The sequence below is a fragment of the Mesoplodon mirus genome (assembly GCF_964341445.2).
Source record: "Mesoplodon mirus genome assembly, chromosome: 4".
Taxonomy (NCBI): Eukaryota; Metazoa; Chordata; class Mammalia; order Artiodactyla; family Ziphiidae; genus Mesoplodon; species Mesoplodon mirus.
In genome coordinates, this window is record NC_138979.1 from 25,423,958 (window position 1) to 25,440,631 (window position 16,674).

The window sequence follows — 16,674 nt, forward strand, 5'->3', positions numbered from 1 at the left end:
TCTGTCTGTCCTTTCACCAATACCACACTGTCTTGATTAATGTAACTTTATAGTAAGTCTTGAAGTCAGGTAGTATGTCCTCCAACTTTGCTCCTTTCAGTCAATATTGTGTTAGCTATTCTGAGTCTTTTGTCTCTTCATATAAACTTAGATTCAGTTTGTTGACATCCACTAAATAAGTGGCTGGGCGTTTTATTGGGATTGCCTTGAATCTATAGATCAAGTTGGGAAGAACTAACATACTGACAATATTGAATCTTCCTATCCATGAACATGGACTATCTCTCCATTTATTTAGCTCTTCATTGATTTATTTCATCAGAGTTTTATAGTTTTTCCTCATGTAGATCTTGTACATAATTTTTTTTTTTTTACTTATACCCAAGTACTTCATTTTTTGGGTGCTAATGTAAATGGTATTGTGCTTCTAATTTCAATTTCCTCTTGGTCATTGCTGGTATTTAGCAAAGTGGTTGACTTTTGTATATTAGCTTTGTATCTTGTAACCCTGCTGTAATCACTTATTAGTACGAGGAGGTTTTATTTTTGGTCTATTCTTTCATATTTTCTACATAGATAACATGTCTTCTGCAAACAAAGACAGTTTTGTTTCTTCCATCCCAATCTGGATACCTTTTATTTCCTTTTCTTTTCTAACTGCATTAGCTAGGACTTCCAATATGATGTTGAAAAGCAGTGGTAAGAGGGAACATCCTTGCCTTGTTCCTTCATTTGGCTTTTCTGATTATTACACACATCTTGTTTTAGCAACAGATTTACCTTCTGATACTTAAATTGTTGGTTGGTATTGACGTATGATAAGTGCCAGCGAATGGTACTGATGATATGGGCTGTAGGGAGAGATGAACTTTTGCAGGAGTTAAGGGTTAAGGTAAAACTCAGCCCAGTCTCTATCTGGACATTTTCTTTTTCTGGACAGGAAAAAAAGGGAGCAAAACTAGTACCTATTCTTTTTTTTTCTTTTTAAATTAATTTTATTGAAGTACAGTTGACTTACAGTGTTGTGATCATTTCTGCTGTACAGCAAAGTGGTTCAGTTATACATACATATATACATTCTTTTTCATGTTCTTTTCCATTATGGTTTATCACAGGATATTGAATGTAGTTCCCTGTATCATACAGTAGGACCTTGTTGTTTATCCATTCTATATATGATAGTTTGCAACTGACTAGCATCTATTCTATGCCTATTATGTGCCAGGTGCTCTGCAAGTTACCTTAATATGTTATTTCATGTAATATTTAAAAGAAATCAGTGAAATAATTATTATACCCATTTTATAAAAGAGGAAGCCAAGTCTTAGATAAGTAAAAACAATAAAGCTGTATAGCTAGTAAGCTGGTAGAACTACAATTTAGAAACCTATCCTTCTCCCCTTTCCACCATGCTGTGTTTCTTGCCTTATTATGATTATTATAATTCCTGGAATTTACATTATTTTACATGTTCCTCTACAACTGCTGGCCCAGTGAGCCATTCAAACTGCTTTTGTTTAGTCCCTTCTTGGTTAGAGGTGGGACAAGCTGTCCAGGTTCACCTCACCTTCTTAAGGGTGTCAGGAGGGTCCCGCATCTTGGATGGGGGTGGTCTCCAGGATGACAAGATGCTGGGCGGCCTGTGAGGGCTCAGAGAAGCTCCACTCCACCCTGAGTGATTAACAGACGATCGGCAGATGGTCCTCTGCCAGCAGTGAGTGCAGCAACCTGCCTGGACCCTGTGCCTGTTTGCTGGGTGGCGAGGCCAGGTGTGGGAGCCCTGGCTGCCTCCCTTTTTTCTGTTTCCTGTGGTCCTTCCTGTCCGCTTCCTTTACCCAGCCTGTGACTTTTTCCTGAAAAATCTCATCTCTTGAAGCAGGAGAATTTGTCGCGAGATATACAATGGAATCATTGCTCTGATGAGACCAGCACCTTTTCCTCCCATAATAGTTGGGTGTTCAACTATTCGAGTGTCTTTAGTGGGAAGCCAGTGACTATTTTGGGGGGCGAGGGAGGGTCAGGTCTTCGTGGTGTGAGAAGGAATTTGGTAAACTTAGAGGGGTAGGTGGATGAGAAACACACATTTCCTACTCACCAGACATTGAGTGAAGCACTTTACAAATATTTCTTCAAAAAAAAACCACCTTACAGAACCATTAATTACAGAAAGTCAGACAATCTTTATTTCCTTCAAAGTATTTCTCACAGACATATTTCATCCCTCGATTAAATCGATGTGGTTCGTCCCTCCCTTTCCTCATACCCCTTGTGCCCCCTCATTCTATACTTGCTCAGCGGGAGGCATATTCAGAATAAAACTTCATTCCTTTCTATTCATTTAGTTTAAAAGACACTGTAGTTTGGAGATGAACTTGGCTGAAGTTAAATTTTGAATCATCTCTGATATGAAGGTTTCTAAAGAAACTTCAACAGCCTTAGTTTCTCTCCAGGAAACAGTGGGGTACATACAAACCCCTTAAATCGAGCGAAGGAACATGTGATTCGATCATATGCCCATGTTTGGAAGCTCCTGGACTCCTAAGGTGCCTTTTTGTCTTGGCAGATGTTTGTCCTGAAGACCCACCGAGTCTCAGAGACGCCACGTTCAAGGTCCTCAGGTATGAGGTGGGCACCATCATAAACTGTGACTGCAAGAAAGGCTTCCGCAGAAGGTCGCCCTTCATACGCTGCACAGGAAACTCCAGCCACTCTGTCTGGGAAAACAGATGCCACTGCGACAGCACCTGTAAGTGTTTCCATTTGTAACTCTGGAGGGAAGGAGAAAAACTGTAGCAAAGAGGGAGACAGGGCTTCAACTATTATTCACACGGCCCTACAGACAAAAACTGGCCGCCCCATCTACGTGAAAACTAATGTTGGTGGTTCCCAGAATAGTCATTCACTGAACAGATATTGAATGACTGTCTCCTAGTTCCAAGGCCTGTTCCAGATACTTGGGGATAGGACAGACCCGGCCCTCAAGGAACCTATACTTCGGGGGGAGGGAGGGAGGACAGACATTACACTAATGATTACTAAACAACTAAAAATAATTCTAGTTCACAATGATGTGAATGTAGCTTGTGCCACTGAACTGTACACTTAAAAATAGTTACTATGGTAAATTTTATGCTATGCATATTTTATCACAATTTTTTAATTGAAGTATAGTTGATTTACAATGTTGTGTTAGTTTCAGGTGTACAGCAAAGTGATTCAGTTTTGTGTATACACACACACTTTTTCAGATGCTTTCCCGTTATAGGTTATTACAAGATATTGAATATAGTTCCCTGTGCTTTACAGTAAATCCTTGTTATTCATCTATTTTATATATAGTAGTGTGTATCTGTTAATCCCATACTCCTAATATATCCCTCCCTCACTTTTTCCCTTTGGTAACCATAAGTTTGTTTTCTATGTCTGTGAGTCTGTTTCTGTCTTGTAAATAAGTTTATTAGCACTATTGATTAGATTCCACACATAAAAGATATCATATGGTATTTGTCTTTCTCTGACTGACTTATTTCACTTAGTATGATAATCTGTAGATCCATCCATGTTGCTGCAAATGGCATTATTTCATTCTTTTTTATGGCTGAGTAGTATTCCACCATATATATATATATACACACACACACTCACACACACACACACACACATATTACATCTTCTTTATCCATTCATCTATTAGTGACATGTTGCTTCCATGTCTTGGCTATTGTAAATAGTGCTGCTATGAACATTGGGGTGCATGTATCTTTTTGAATTAGAGTTTTCGTCTTTTCTGGATATATACCCAGGAGTGGGATTGCTGCATCATATGGTAGCTCTATTTTTAGTTTTTTAAGGATATCCATACTGTTCTCCATAGCGGCTGCACCATTGTCATTGCTTTAGGAGGGCCTCTCTCTAGCTTTTAAATGAACTGCCTTGGGAAACAGAGGAGTGGGCGGGCTGTTGAACTAATAGCTCTTCTCACTGCCACCCCCACCCCCACATACAGTGTTGATGGGGTTGATGGCCAGAATGGAGTCCCTTTTGGAGAGACACACAGACACAAACAATTCCACCAGAAAAATCTCAGCTCCTTCAGAAACACATTGTAGGCCACTGACATCATGTACAGGAAACCTGACTGACAGGCCAGTGCTGCACTGGCCATGAACAGGCCCCCTGAGAGCCCCCCAAGGGCAGGGTGTGTGGGGATCATCTTTATAACCCCAGTATCCCCCGATATTGCCTGGCACATCACAGGCCCTAGAAAGACTCTCTTTTTGAGCAAATGAATACATGAAGAGCATGTTCTCTTTTCAACTTTTGTGAAGCTATCTTCTTCATTCCATCCATACTCTCTAGCCTCCCCTAAGACCCCAGGAAAACAAGTTACTCCTGGACTCAAAGAACAGAATGAAGAAAAAACCACAGAAATGCAGAGCCAAATGCAGCCCACAGACCAAGCTAACCTTCCAGGTAAGAGGGGACCCATTCTCTTGCAGGTACAGGATATGTGCCCCAAAGGAGGAGGATCTGTCCTGCTGTCCTCTTTCCTAGGGATGTCATGTGGACAAGAACTATTGTGTAGTGTTTGCAGGCTGTTTGCTCAGCATTTCAAGCCACTCCTACAGCAGCCAACCTGGGCTCAGGGTTGCCTCTGGGTTTGGGAACTGGCCAAATAGAACTCAATTCAACTCACTTCATTTCAATTCAATTCAAAAAGCATGTTTGGGGACAAACTGTGCCAGGCACTGCAGCCAGACAATACAAACTTGAGTAGATGGTCATCCCTGCCCTCAAAGAGATGCTGTGTTTTCCCCTTAAGTACAAGGCAGTGAACTCCAAGCAAAGCAATTTACTTCCAGACATTTCTTACAGGACAGGGTTGTGAAGTGGGCGGTGCCACACTGGTGCCTCTGGAAGCTGTGGACAAACTCCTCCTAGCTAATAGGTTGTGGCCCAGCAAGTTGCTGCCCCAACTTCCCAAAATTAATAATGTTGAAGTCAAGCCATAACATCAGGAAGAAAGAGAGTCCATTAGGAAAACCTGAGTCTTGTGGGGGACCAGCTGACCTTACAAGACCCCATGGTCCTACGCCAATTTTATAACCTTACAAAGCACTTTACGACATTGTATATAATCTCATTTGAACCTCAGAAGCCAGTGAGTCAGGGAGCAGGAAATATTACTTCAATTCACTGAATAAATTGAGACACAGAGACATTTAAAGACTTGGCTAGGGCTTCCCTGGTGGCGCAGTGGTTGAGAGTCCGCCTGCCGATGCAGGGGACGCGGGTTCGTGCCTCGGTCCGGGAAGATCCCACATGCGGCTGGGCCCGTGAGCCATGGCCGCTGAGCCTGCGCGTCCGGAGCCTGTGCTCCGCAAGGGGAGAGGCCACAACAGTGAGAGGCCCGCGTACTGCGGAAAAAAAAACAAAACAAAACAAAAAAAGACTTGGCTAAACTCACATAACAGGACTGAAATAAGGCCTTGGGTCTCCTGAATTAGAACAGGGATCTTGCTACTGATTATTTAAACTAGTCTGAATTTATTTTCAGCTTCTATTAATTAAAAAAATTAAAACCCAATGACTAATCCAAGGACTACTCTGCAACATGCTGTTTCCAGCCCTTTTCACTCTGTGCTGGAACAAGGTTTCCGAACACATTTAATTATTTGTTTCTCTTTGTTTCTCCCGCATCACCTTCCACAATTACTGAAAGTTTTCTCAAGAGGTCAAAGTTTACTGTCCTTACTCAAGAGATAACCAGCTGGCTCTGGCTAAGGGATACTTCACGGATTGTCTTAATGTGGAGGTTTTCACTTGAAAGAAGCAAACCCAATTCAAATGGGTTCAGACGGTTATGAATTTTACTGACTGTAAAGGCAATTTGATTCTGAGACTGAAACACACATTCAGTCATGATTTGCAAGGTGCTGCACTGAGCAGACCACCTGGGATGGAACCACTCGGCCTCCTGCTGCAGAGGGTTACAGAGGGTGCGGGGAAAGGTTATATGGGTCCTTGGGGTTGTGGAAGGTCAGAGCATATATACAGTTTCACACTTCTGGGCTTAGAGGGACCTGTGGCCCATATGTCCAGATTTGGCGGGGGCAGGGGTTGGATTCTGGGATTAAATCAGGACATGATCTCTGAGGTTAAAGGTCAGCCAGGCTTGGATTTTAGTTCGGCGAGTGGAAAGTTACTGGGCATGGAAGTTTTCAGAGTCCTTAAAAGGGCCCACCTGGGTCAAGCTTCAGGCATGGCTTGATCAGGGATCAGGCTCCATTCCTCCAAGATCACCTCAGCGCTTCCCTCCTCCTGGCTTTGGATTTGTCCCCAGTCCTTCCGCCATGGCCCCAAGATGACCACCAGCTGCAACTCACTTAGCAGTGGGGATCCAGACGGTCTCCACATTTCATTGGCCCAGATTGGCTTGAGCCTGCCTTTAGACCTAAACTGAGACCACCGTTCGCATGCCTGTCTACTTATCAAATCTCTCACCATCAGCAGAAGTAATTGCTTATTTCTCTGCATTCCGAGAGTAAGCGTCTGTCTCTTGGCTGTCATCCTCACCACATTCTGCCTGTATGTACTTCCTTACCAGGAGCAGGCGGACTGGGTCTTCATGCCTTTTCACGTGTCTAGCAAAGGTCCTAACACATAGATGTTATCATTACTTACTGGAAGGGAGGGAGGAAGGGGACAAGGAAAAGAGTAAGAACCATGGTCCAGTCTCTAGGAAGAGGCAACCTGGACTCACAATGTCTCCCCAGCTTGCCTTTGGAATTTCCTTTCCCTCTTCCAGGTCACTGCAAGGAGCCTCCACCATGGGAACATGAACATGAACCTTTGAAGAGAATTTACCATTTCATGGAGGGGCAGATAGTTTACTACCAGTGCACTCAGGGATTCAGGGCCCTACAGCGAGGCCCTACCAAGAGCACCTGCAAGATGATCTATGGGAACATGAAGTGGACCCGGCCCAAGCTTGAGTGCATAAGTGAAAGGGAGAACAGTCAGTTTCCAGGTATGGAGATGCCCACCCCCAGGTCCACCACCTTGCTGCTTCTGTCGGGCGAACCAGGCTGGAATCCCTGACCCACCCGCTACGTGACCTTGGGCAAGTCTCTTCCTCTCTGGGGCCTCTGTTTTCTCTCATTCTAGAAAACAGACTAGATAAACTCCAAGGTCTTCATCACCTAAGGTCCCCGTACCCTGATGGGGATAAATAGCAGGAGATGGAAGAGGAAGAAAGGTCTTCCGAAGCCCCCTGGTGCTACCTCACAGGCGATCCTGCCGCCCCCTTTTCTAGATGATCCTGAAATTTTCCTTCTGACTCTAAGCTACCAAAACTTCCTCATTCAAAAAGGAAAGTCCAGGGGCTTCCCTGGTGGCGCAGTGGTTGAGAGTCCGCCTGCCGATGCAGGGGACGCAGGTTCGTGCCCCGGTCCGGGAAGATCCCACATGCCACGGAGCGGCTGGACCCGTGAGCCACGGCCGCTGGGCCTGCATGTCTGGAGGCTGTGCTCCGCGGCGGGAGAGGCCACAGTGGTGAGAGGCCCGCGTACCGCAAAACAAAACAAAACAAAAAAAAAAAGGAAAGTCCACATGCCGTGCACACATTTCCAACTTGCTGATACATAATGTAAATCCATTATTTGTGACATGCAATGCCATTAGCATGCCCCCTCCTCTTGTGTGAGTCCCACCTGAGCTTTGCCAAAGTGCAAATGTGCAGGGAAGGGACTTTTCAAGCACAAACACACATGCACACGCATGCACGCTCATTCACACACGCAGACAAGCCACCTATGTTGAGGTCTTCTATTTTCATTCTGAAATCGTCTTACTATTTCTATAATCAAAAGTCACTTCCATTTGACCCTAAGTGTTAGTGGCTTCTTTGCTCACCCCCACTTCCCAGACCCCACGTCTCCCTCTTGGATCTTCTAGGGAGGCTGCTGTGTTTCTTTCCCATAGCCTGACCCCCATGAGCCACACTGCACGCCAGGCGTGTCCACGAGCAATGGGAAACCTGTCACAGAGAAAAGCTCTCCTTTTGTGCATTTCTACTTCGTTTAATGGTTTGATGGTATTTGTATTATGATGACCCGTTTCTAAGCCACAGAAGGAAACCAGAGCTGAGTAGGCAGCGTGGGGAGAAAGTTGCTCAGAGTTCTGTAGAAAGCCAGGGTCAGGGTCACAAAATTCCCTCCCTCCTGCTCTGCTGCGGCCACTGAGCCACTTCGCTGTGACCCTGATGGGGAACCGAGAACTGAGACTCACACCTCAGCTAGTGCATCTGGGGTCAGCTGAGGAGGCCAGGGAGGGGGTGCACATGAGACCTCCACTTCCCACCTTCTGTTCCACAAGCATCCTTACTCTCTCCTCCAGGTGAAGAAGAGCCTCAGGAGAGCACGGATGCTCCCCCTGGCAGTGAAACTCCTTTTCCCTTAACAACGAGGATGGCAGGTACCACAGGTACGGCTGGAGTTTCTTGGAAGATAAAAGGTTGGCTATTAAACCGTGATGCAGGATAAGGGGAGGAGTTGGCCTGGAGCTGCCCGTAGGTGCTAGAGATGATCGCACACCTGAGTGCAACCTCCCAGTCCTCAAACACCGCCAGTGTCAGAGGAGAAACAAGATGAAGGTGGCACCTCGAGGCAGAAGAACGAAATGTTCAAATGTTGGCCCCAGGCTCCCCTGGTCTCTCCTAGCTATCCAGTGGACTCCGAGCCCCCAGACCCGAGAAGCCTGGACTCTCCCAGCCCTGTGCAGCCCCACAGCCAGCAGTGACTAGCACCCTTCTCTCTCTTTTGCACAGATTTCCAAACACCCACAGAAGTGGCTGCGACCATGGATATGTTCATATTTACAACCAAGTATCAGATCGCAGGTGGGTAGCGACAAACGTGCACCAGACAGAGACCAGGGGACGTTTGCTTGGTGGGTTGGTGAGCTGCTTGGTTAGTTACTATAAACTAGCTCTTTACACTATATAATGTTTATAAAAGTCAAAGACGAATCCAGATAGTAACATGACTCGGAATCACAGGAACCGGTTGTAGTGAGTTAGGAGTGAGGTCTCAAACCAGCCTCAACCAGTGCCTCCCGACCAGATTCTAGAGGACGAAATACCCAGCACCTGCGTGTGAGGGGAGGCCAGGGTGCGGGGATGTGGTGGAACCAGCGGAAGAGAGAAGAAGCATGCCATCAACACTCCAGGTGTTTCCTGGTGGGAGGCAAAAATGGGCTTTGAGAAAAAAACAAAACAAAGACCAAAACCAAGCTCTTAGAAACAGAGCAGAATGCTGGTGACCAGGGGCCGGGGGTGGGGTAAATGGGGAGGCGGGTGTCAGAGGGCACAAACTTCCAGTGAGAAGAAGAGCACGTCTGGGGATCGAACGTAGAGCATGGTGATCACAGCTAACAACGCTGTACTGCAGACGTGAAAAGTTGCTAAGGGTAAATCTGAAATGTTCTTGGCCCAAAAAAGAAATGGTAATTACATTTTGCAATGTATAAGTGTATCAAAGCAACACATTGCATACCTTAAACTTAGACAATGTTACATGTCAATTATATCTCATAAGGGGAGGGGGGTGAGTGGAGAAAAACAGGATTTGAGGCACGTCTAAGACACATAGACAGATGGACGTATGGATAACTTGACAGCTTCAGGACCACAGGAAAGCAGCATCTGGGAAACAGAACACTTTCAGGAGATGCTAAGTGTTTATCATGTATCTTTATATTTCAACATTTCTTTTACCCATCGCAGGCCTCACTCACGGCTTCTTTAACTGAGGCCGGGGAGAGGGTGCCTATCAGCTGCTCCCCACAGAAAGAGTGGAGCCCCCTGAGGAAAGGCTTGTGCCCTTCCAGTCCACACCCCCAGGCCCTGGTCCTGGAGCCTCCAGGGAAACTCTGCCGGGAGGGAGCCGCGTTCTGAAAAGGGGCGGCACAAACCGCAGCGCTCACCTCTCGGCGAGCCCTTTGCTGGGGGTGGGGACGGATACAAGGGGACGGGCTCTCTCAGCCCCTGGGCCCCCTTCCCTGACCTGCCTCTCCGTCCACAGTGGCCGGCTGCATCCTGCTGCTCATCAGCATCCTCCTCCTGAGCGGCCTCACCTGGCAGCAGAGATGGTGAGTCCCGGGTGAGCAAGGAAGCCCCGCCCACGCTGGGGGGAGGGGGAGGGCCGCGCAGGAAAGCACCGGGTCAGGGACCCCTTCCCCCGCAAGCCCACCCCCTTCCTCCCTGACCACCAGGGGTTTGGGGAGCAGCAGAGGGAGGACTGGCCAGTGCACGCCTTCCCAGAGTCGACCCACAGAATTACAGCCGCAGGGAAATGGGAAAGCCAAGGAAGCGAACATCCACTGAGCGCCTACTGTATGCCAGGGTCCATGCTTACCTTGCGAACTTTATGGCAACCTGAAACCTTTGCTACAGCTCTGGCAGGTTAAGCAATGTGGACAAGGTTGCACAGCAGAGGCCCAAACTGCAACCTCTGTCTAGTGCCCAGGACCTCTTTGCCCCTGTCACCTGGCAGCGGAGAACCAAGGGCAGCGTCAGCCCTGGTTCTCTCCTGTGCTCCCCACCCCGCAACGCAGACGCTCCCACCAGAGCCCACTAGGCCGGGAACCTGACCCACGCGACCCCACGTGTGGACTCATTTGCATTAACTCTCCGGCTGCAGAGGAGAACAACCCAGTGAGATTTTTTAAATACCAATGCTTATGTGGGCCCCAGACATCAGTACTTTTTTTTTTAATTGAGATAAAATTCTTCATTTTAACCATTTTAAAGTGTGTAATTCAGTGGTTTTCAGCACTGTTGTGTATACACCACCAGTATCTAATTCCAGAGCATTCCATCACCTCAAAAAGAAACCACACATATCCCAATTCCCCACCCCCCCCCATTCCCTGGCCACCACTGATCTACGTTCCATCTCTATGGATTTGCCCGTTCTGGACATTTCATGTAAATGGGACCATGTACATACTGTATGCCCTGTTGTTACTGGGACGTTAGTACTTTTTTTTTTTTTTTTTGCGGTACGCGGGCCTCTCACTGTTGTGGCCTCTCCCGTTGCGGAGCACAGGCTCCAGACGCTCAGGCTCAGCGGCCATGGCTCACGGGCCCAGCCGCTCCGTGGCATGTGGGATCCTCCCGGACCGGGGCACGAACCCGCGTCCCCTGCGTCAGCAGGCAGACTCTCAACCACTGCGCCACCAGGGAAGCCCGACGTTAGTACTTTTTAAAAGCTCCTCAGTCGCATCTAATACATACACATCCAGCTTAGATAACCCCGAGCTGGACCTGTGGTTCTGAAACGTGAGTGCATCAGAATCTCCCAGGTGGGCTTGTTTTTTTTTAATTGAAGTACAGTTAATTTACAGTGTTTCAGGTTTACAGCAAAGTGATTCAGATATATATAAATACACATATATATATATACTTTTCAGATTCTTTTCCATTATAAGTTATCACAAGATACTGAATATAGTTCTCTGTGCTATACAGTAGGTTTTCATTGTTTATCTATTCTATATATAGTATCTGTTAATCCCAAATTCCTAATTGCCTGTGGGCTTCTTAAAGCAGAGCCTGCCAAGCCTACCCCCAAAGTCCCTGATTCAGCAGGTCTGGGGTAGGGCCTGAAAATTTATGTCTAACAAATGCCCAGGTGATGCCAATGCTGCTGGTCCAGGGACCAAACTTTGAGACCCACTGCACTAACAGTGTTAAGAATCAAGAGAGTGGGGCTTCCCTGGTGGCGCAGTGGTTGAGAGTCCGCCTGCCGAGGCAGGGGACGCGGGTTCGTGCCCCGGTCCGGGAGGATCCCACATGCCGCGGAGCGGCTGGGCCCGTGAGCCATGGCCGCTAAGCCTGCGCGTCCGGAGCCTGTGCTCCGAATGGGAGGGGCCCCAGCAGTGAGAGGCCCAAGTACCGCAAAAAAAAACAAACAAAAAAAACAAAAACCCTTCCCTGAAAGCCATCAGGTAGCTCTGGTCTTTAAAAAAAAAGAATCAAGAGAGTGAAATCATTTCTCTCTCTCTCTCTCTCTCTCTCTCTCTCTTTCTCTCTCTCTCTCTCACACACACACACACACACACACACACACACAGAGTCAGTCTCTCCCTCCCTTTAGACAGAAGACTATGGAGACCTAGCTTGTCACTCTCCCCCCCTCCCAGGGCATCCCCTACCCCCTCCGCACCAAGTGCACTCTGCCAACCCTGATATAAACCCCCCAGAAGACCCTGAGAAGAAAGAGAGTCACCCCCCCCACCCCCCGCCAAGAACCAAAGCCCTCTGACCCCCCAGCCTGCCTAGCCAGAGAGAAATCATCAGATTCCTTCCATTCTTATCTTGATCGTCAGGCCCACGATAAACTCCTGGTTTTCCTTCTGTCAATTAAAAAGCACAAATGATTGCAATGCAAAGGAGAAGCCCTCTAGGGTTGCCGTGTTAGGAATTATTCACATACCCAGCAACCTACCAATCTCTCTACGTGTTAGCCAATTCCTGAGGCGTTTTTATAGGATTCTGTGAGATGATGCATGTAAATTGCCCAAGACATTATCTTTACTGCACACACAGACCCTCTCCTTCCCTCACTGACAGGACCTAATACCCATCAAGGATCTTTGTATTTGGTAGCTTAAAGACCCAAACCTTCGTACACAAAGGGATGAAGCTATTTGGGAGTGGGAAAGGTTTGGACTTGATGTTGTGAAACCAAGAACTGCCTGAAACTATAGGAGTTTCCAAGATCTCCCAGAATTGCAATCTTCCGGGAGACCTAAACAGACACCTCAAACTGACCCAGAGAGCTGGTCCAAAAGCCTTCCTAGAATTGAATTTCATCTGATGGTGCCCTCTTGTGGCCAAACAGAAATACTACATTTGATTTAAAAAATTTTTTAAAGCAATTACTAGGAGCTGACTTACCCCAGCTCCTGAGAGCCAAAAGCTAGATGTTCTGGAATTTTGAGAACTGCTTTTAAGCATAACCATTATTAAAAATTAAATTATATAAACTTACAGTTAAATAAATTATATTAAAAACAAAGTCAGGGACTTCCCTGGTGGCGCAGTGGCTAAGAATCCGCCTGCCAAAGCAGGGGACACCGGTTTGATCCCTGGTCCGGGAAGATCCCACATGCCACAGAGCAACTAAGCCCGTGCACCACAACTACTGAGCCTGCGCTCTAGAGCCCACGAGCCACAGCTGCTGAAGCCCGCATGCCACAACTACTGAAGCCCACAAGCCACAGCTACTGAACCCGGGAGCCTAGAGCCTGTGCTCCACAACAATAGAAGCCACCGCAATGAGAAGCCCGCGCACAGCAACGCAGACCCAATGCAGCCAAAAATGAATAAATAAATAAGTTTATTAAAAGAGAAAACAAAGTTAATAAGTACTCAAAATTAATCACTTTCTAATTGTTTTACTGCATTTTACTACTTTATTCTCAGGGTTATTTGCATCTGTGTATCTGTATCGAGGAAATACTATCTATATGATGGTTTTATACTGCACGTCTCTCCCCAACTCTGTTTTCAAGGTAGCTTGAAACTGGGAATGGTGGGAGTTTTTACACCATGGAAACAGGCAGCCTTTTTCAGACAGCTGGTTGTTAAACATTTGCCAACACACCAGTTCTTGGAGCCTTGCCCCATGGGAGCTCTGAGCAAGTTAGGAAGTAACCAGATGTTCCCATGGGCTGAGGAAGGGCTGGGGGAGTCTAGGATTGTACTGTCTGATAGGGTCGCCACTAGCCACGTGTGGATATTTAAGTTTAAACTTAAATACAATTAAAAATTCGGCCTACGCGTTGCACCAGCCACATTTCAGGAGTTTGATAGCCACACGTGGCCACGTTATTGGACAACATAGATACAAAACATTCCCATCACCACAGAAAGTTCTTATGGTACGGTGCCAGCTGGAAAACTAGGAGTTTTCAATTCATGAAAACCCCTTAGCACAGCTAGTTGGTTTTATTATTCCTTTTATGAAGCTATTGTCTCCCGTATACTTCCAAAAAAATTTGATAGGATATCTCCTACGTAGGTGCTGGTCAAAGGGTACAAACTTGCAGGTAGAAGATGAATAAGTTCTGGGGAATCTAATGCACAGCAGAGGTGATTATAATCAACAATATTGTATTATATACTTAAAAGTTGCTAAGAGACTAGATCTTAAATGTTCTCACCACCAAGAAGAAATGACAGTTACGTGATATGATGGAAGTGTCAGCTTTAACACCAGGGTGTTCATTACATCTCAATATATAAATGTATCAAATCAACACACGGTACACCTTAAACTTCCACGATGTTCTATGTCAATTATATCTCAATTTTAAAATGACTACGAGAATATCTCCTATGTACCAGGCACTTGCCAGGGGCCTAAGGATGCATACGAATGGCCCCTGCTCTCAGGAGCTTACGGATCAGTGGAGGAGAAGGGGGAAAAAATTGAGACTTTAAATGTAATTTGTTAAAGCCTAAGGTTGAGGTGTTACAGGAATGAAGAGAAAGGACACCTAATCCTATATGGGGACACCCAGAAGGCTTTCAGAGCTGATACCAGCGGCCAGATAAAGAACGGCAGGAGAAGCTGCAAGGCAGAGGGGCAGGAGGGGAAGTAAGGCAGCCTGAAGGGCATGAGGACGTCTGGGAGGATCTAGCAGTTCTGAACACTGGGGTGTAAAGTGCACGGGGCAGTGGTGCTGTGGGAATGGCCAGGGACCAAGTCCTGGAAGATCAGGCCAGACTGAGGAGCTCAGGCCCGATCCTGAGGACGACAGCGAGCCACAGAAGCTCAATTATGCGATAAATGGTAGCACTGGCCCTCTGAACAGTCCGGCTACAATAGAGGCTGGATTTAAGGTGGGTAATGGTGGTGGCAGTTTGATTATGTTACGATGGAATAAATCCACACGGGACGAGGAGAGCATGAACTAGGTCAGTGGACATAAGTTAAAAAGGAGGAAAAGGACTTCCCTGGTGGCGCAGTGGTTAAGAATCCTGCCAATGCAGGGGAAATGGGTTCGAGCCCTGGTCTGGGAAGATCCCACATGCTGCAGAGCAACTAAGCCCGTGCATCACAACTACTGAGCCTGCACTCTAGAGCCCGCGAGCCACAACTACTGAAGCCCACGCGCCTAGAGCCCGTGCTCCGCAACAAGAGAAGCTACCGCAGTGAGAAGCCCGCGCACCGCAACAAAGAGTAGCCCCCGCTCACCACAACTAGAGAAAGCCCACGTTCACTGCAACTAGAGAAAGCCCACGCACAGCAACAAAGACCCAACACAGCCAAAAATAAATAAATAATAATTTTTTTTTAAAAGGAGGAAAAAATCGAGAAATACGTGAGTCAAGTTAGCAGAATTTGGTGGCTGATCAGAAGTGAGGGTTAAGGAAGAGGGTTGACTTGGGGGTGACACCAGATGTTAGAGTGTTACGGGGGACTGTTGTCATACACACTAGGATGACATGTAACGTGAGGGTCATGTACCCCGTGGGGAGCAGCCCTGGAGCAGACCCCCTCCTGTAGCCCCTTCCCTAAGACCCACCCAGCCTCCACACCTGTAATGGTCTGGGTCTCAGGCTCTTTCTCAGCCCCACTCACCACACAATGATTGGATCACCATGCTGTGAGGACCACGGCGCTGCCCGTCTTGACCTCTAAAGGGGTGGTCAGCATGTGGGAAGGTCAGAGTATCCCGGGGTGGGATTTAAAGTTAGCGGGGTCAATGGGGGCTTCTGTTGAATGCTCCACCCACATTAATTTAGGGTGCAGATGACATTCTTCTTGGTGCAGTATTACACCCATGACTATGACTTGTTATATCACTACAGGAAGAAGAATAGAAGGACAATCTAGAAAACCAAGGGCAGGAAGAAGCCAAGAAGAACCCGCAGATGTCATGGACCACAATCAAAATCAAGGCAGCTAAACACTCATCCAAGAGGCGTCTCCTGATCCCATGGGTTCTGGAAAGCTCTGAAGTCACATCACAGGACACCAGGCACCTGCAACCCCATCGTGAAGCCAGCTCTGTAGTATCAATGAGTGAGCTTGACCTGCACGTAGGCAGCAAGTCCAAGGTCACTGGAGGAACAGGGAGGAAAAACCAGAACTCTTGGTCCCATTTTCATGTTGTGTATGTGTTCATTAAAGCATGACCGGCATGGAACTCTCTCCATACCATGTATAATACAAAGAAGAGTAGCTTCATGCTAAGTTCATCCCAACTTCCCGGTTTAGAGATCCCAAGGAAAACCCTAGCACTAATATAAATAGACACACATGCTCTCTACCCTATGTAACTGGACCTTGTTCCTCAGTCCACGTAGGTCCTTTCCCAGCCTCTGGTTGACTAGCCCATTCTCCTGATCACATCCTTTAATGAATGCCCCCTAAGAACTCTGGACTGGTAACTAGGAATGCTTTTGACCTTAGGTCAGTGCTCTAAACTAGCCCCCCTCCATTGAACCTTCAATTCTGAGTTTCTAAAGAACAGAGTCCATGGGGGAATAGTCTTTGGGTAATACCAAAAGAGGACAACCAAGCCCTTGGAACTGTGGAGCTTCAATATTTGAAAAGATTTCACTGGAGTTAATGTCGGGAGAAGGGGGATAAGCTAGGT

At 46.9% G+C, this 16,674-nt stretch overlaps 1 protein-coding gene across 2 annotated transcripts in view; it reads left to right on the forward strand.

Annotated features, from left to right (window-relative positions):
* Positions 1–16,169, forward strand: part of IL2RA (interleukin 2 receptor subunit alpha) — a 44,291-nt gene extending 28,122 nt beyond the window's left edge. Inside the window, exons 2-8 of one of the 2 annotated variants that reach the window (XM_082618007.1) lie at positions 2,564–2,746; positions 4,360–4,473; positions 6,809–7,030; positions 8,398–8,484; positions 8,828–8,899; positions 10,083–10,149; positions 15,884–16,169. In XM_082618007.1, the coding sequence (XP_082474133.1) occupies positions 2,564–2,746; positions 4,360–4,473; positions 6,809–7,030; positions 8,398–8,484; positions 8,828–8,899; positions 10,083–10,149; positions 15,884–15,908 (770 nt within the window). In that variant the 3' untranslated portion in view covers positions 15,909–16,169. Of the gene's footprint in view, positions 1–2,563; positions 2,747–4,359; positions 4,474–6,808; positions 7,031–8,397; positions 8,485–8,827; positions 8,900–10,082; positions 10,150–12,670; positions 12,808–15,883 lie in introns of those variants that run through there. The other variant, XM_082618006.1, reaches the window with a different exon arrangement.
* Positions 16,170–16,674: the final 505 nt, after the last annotated feature.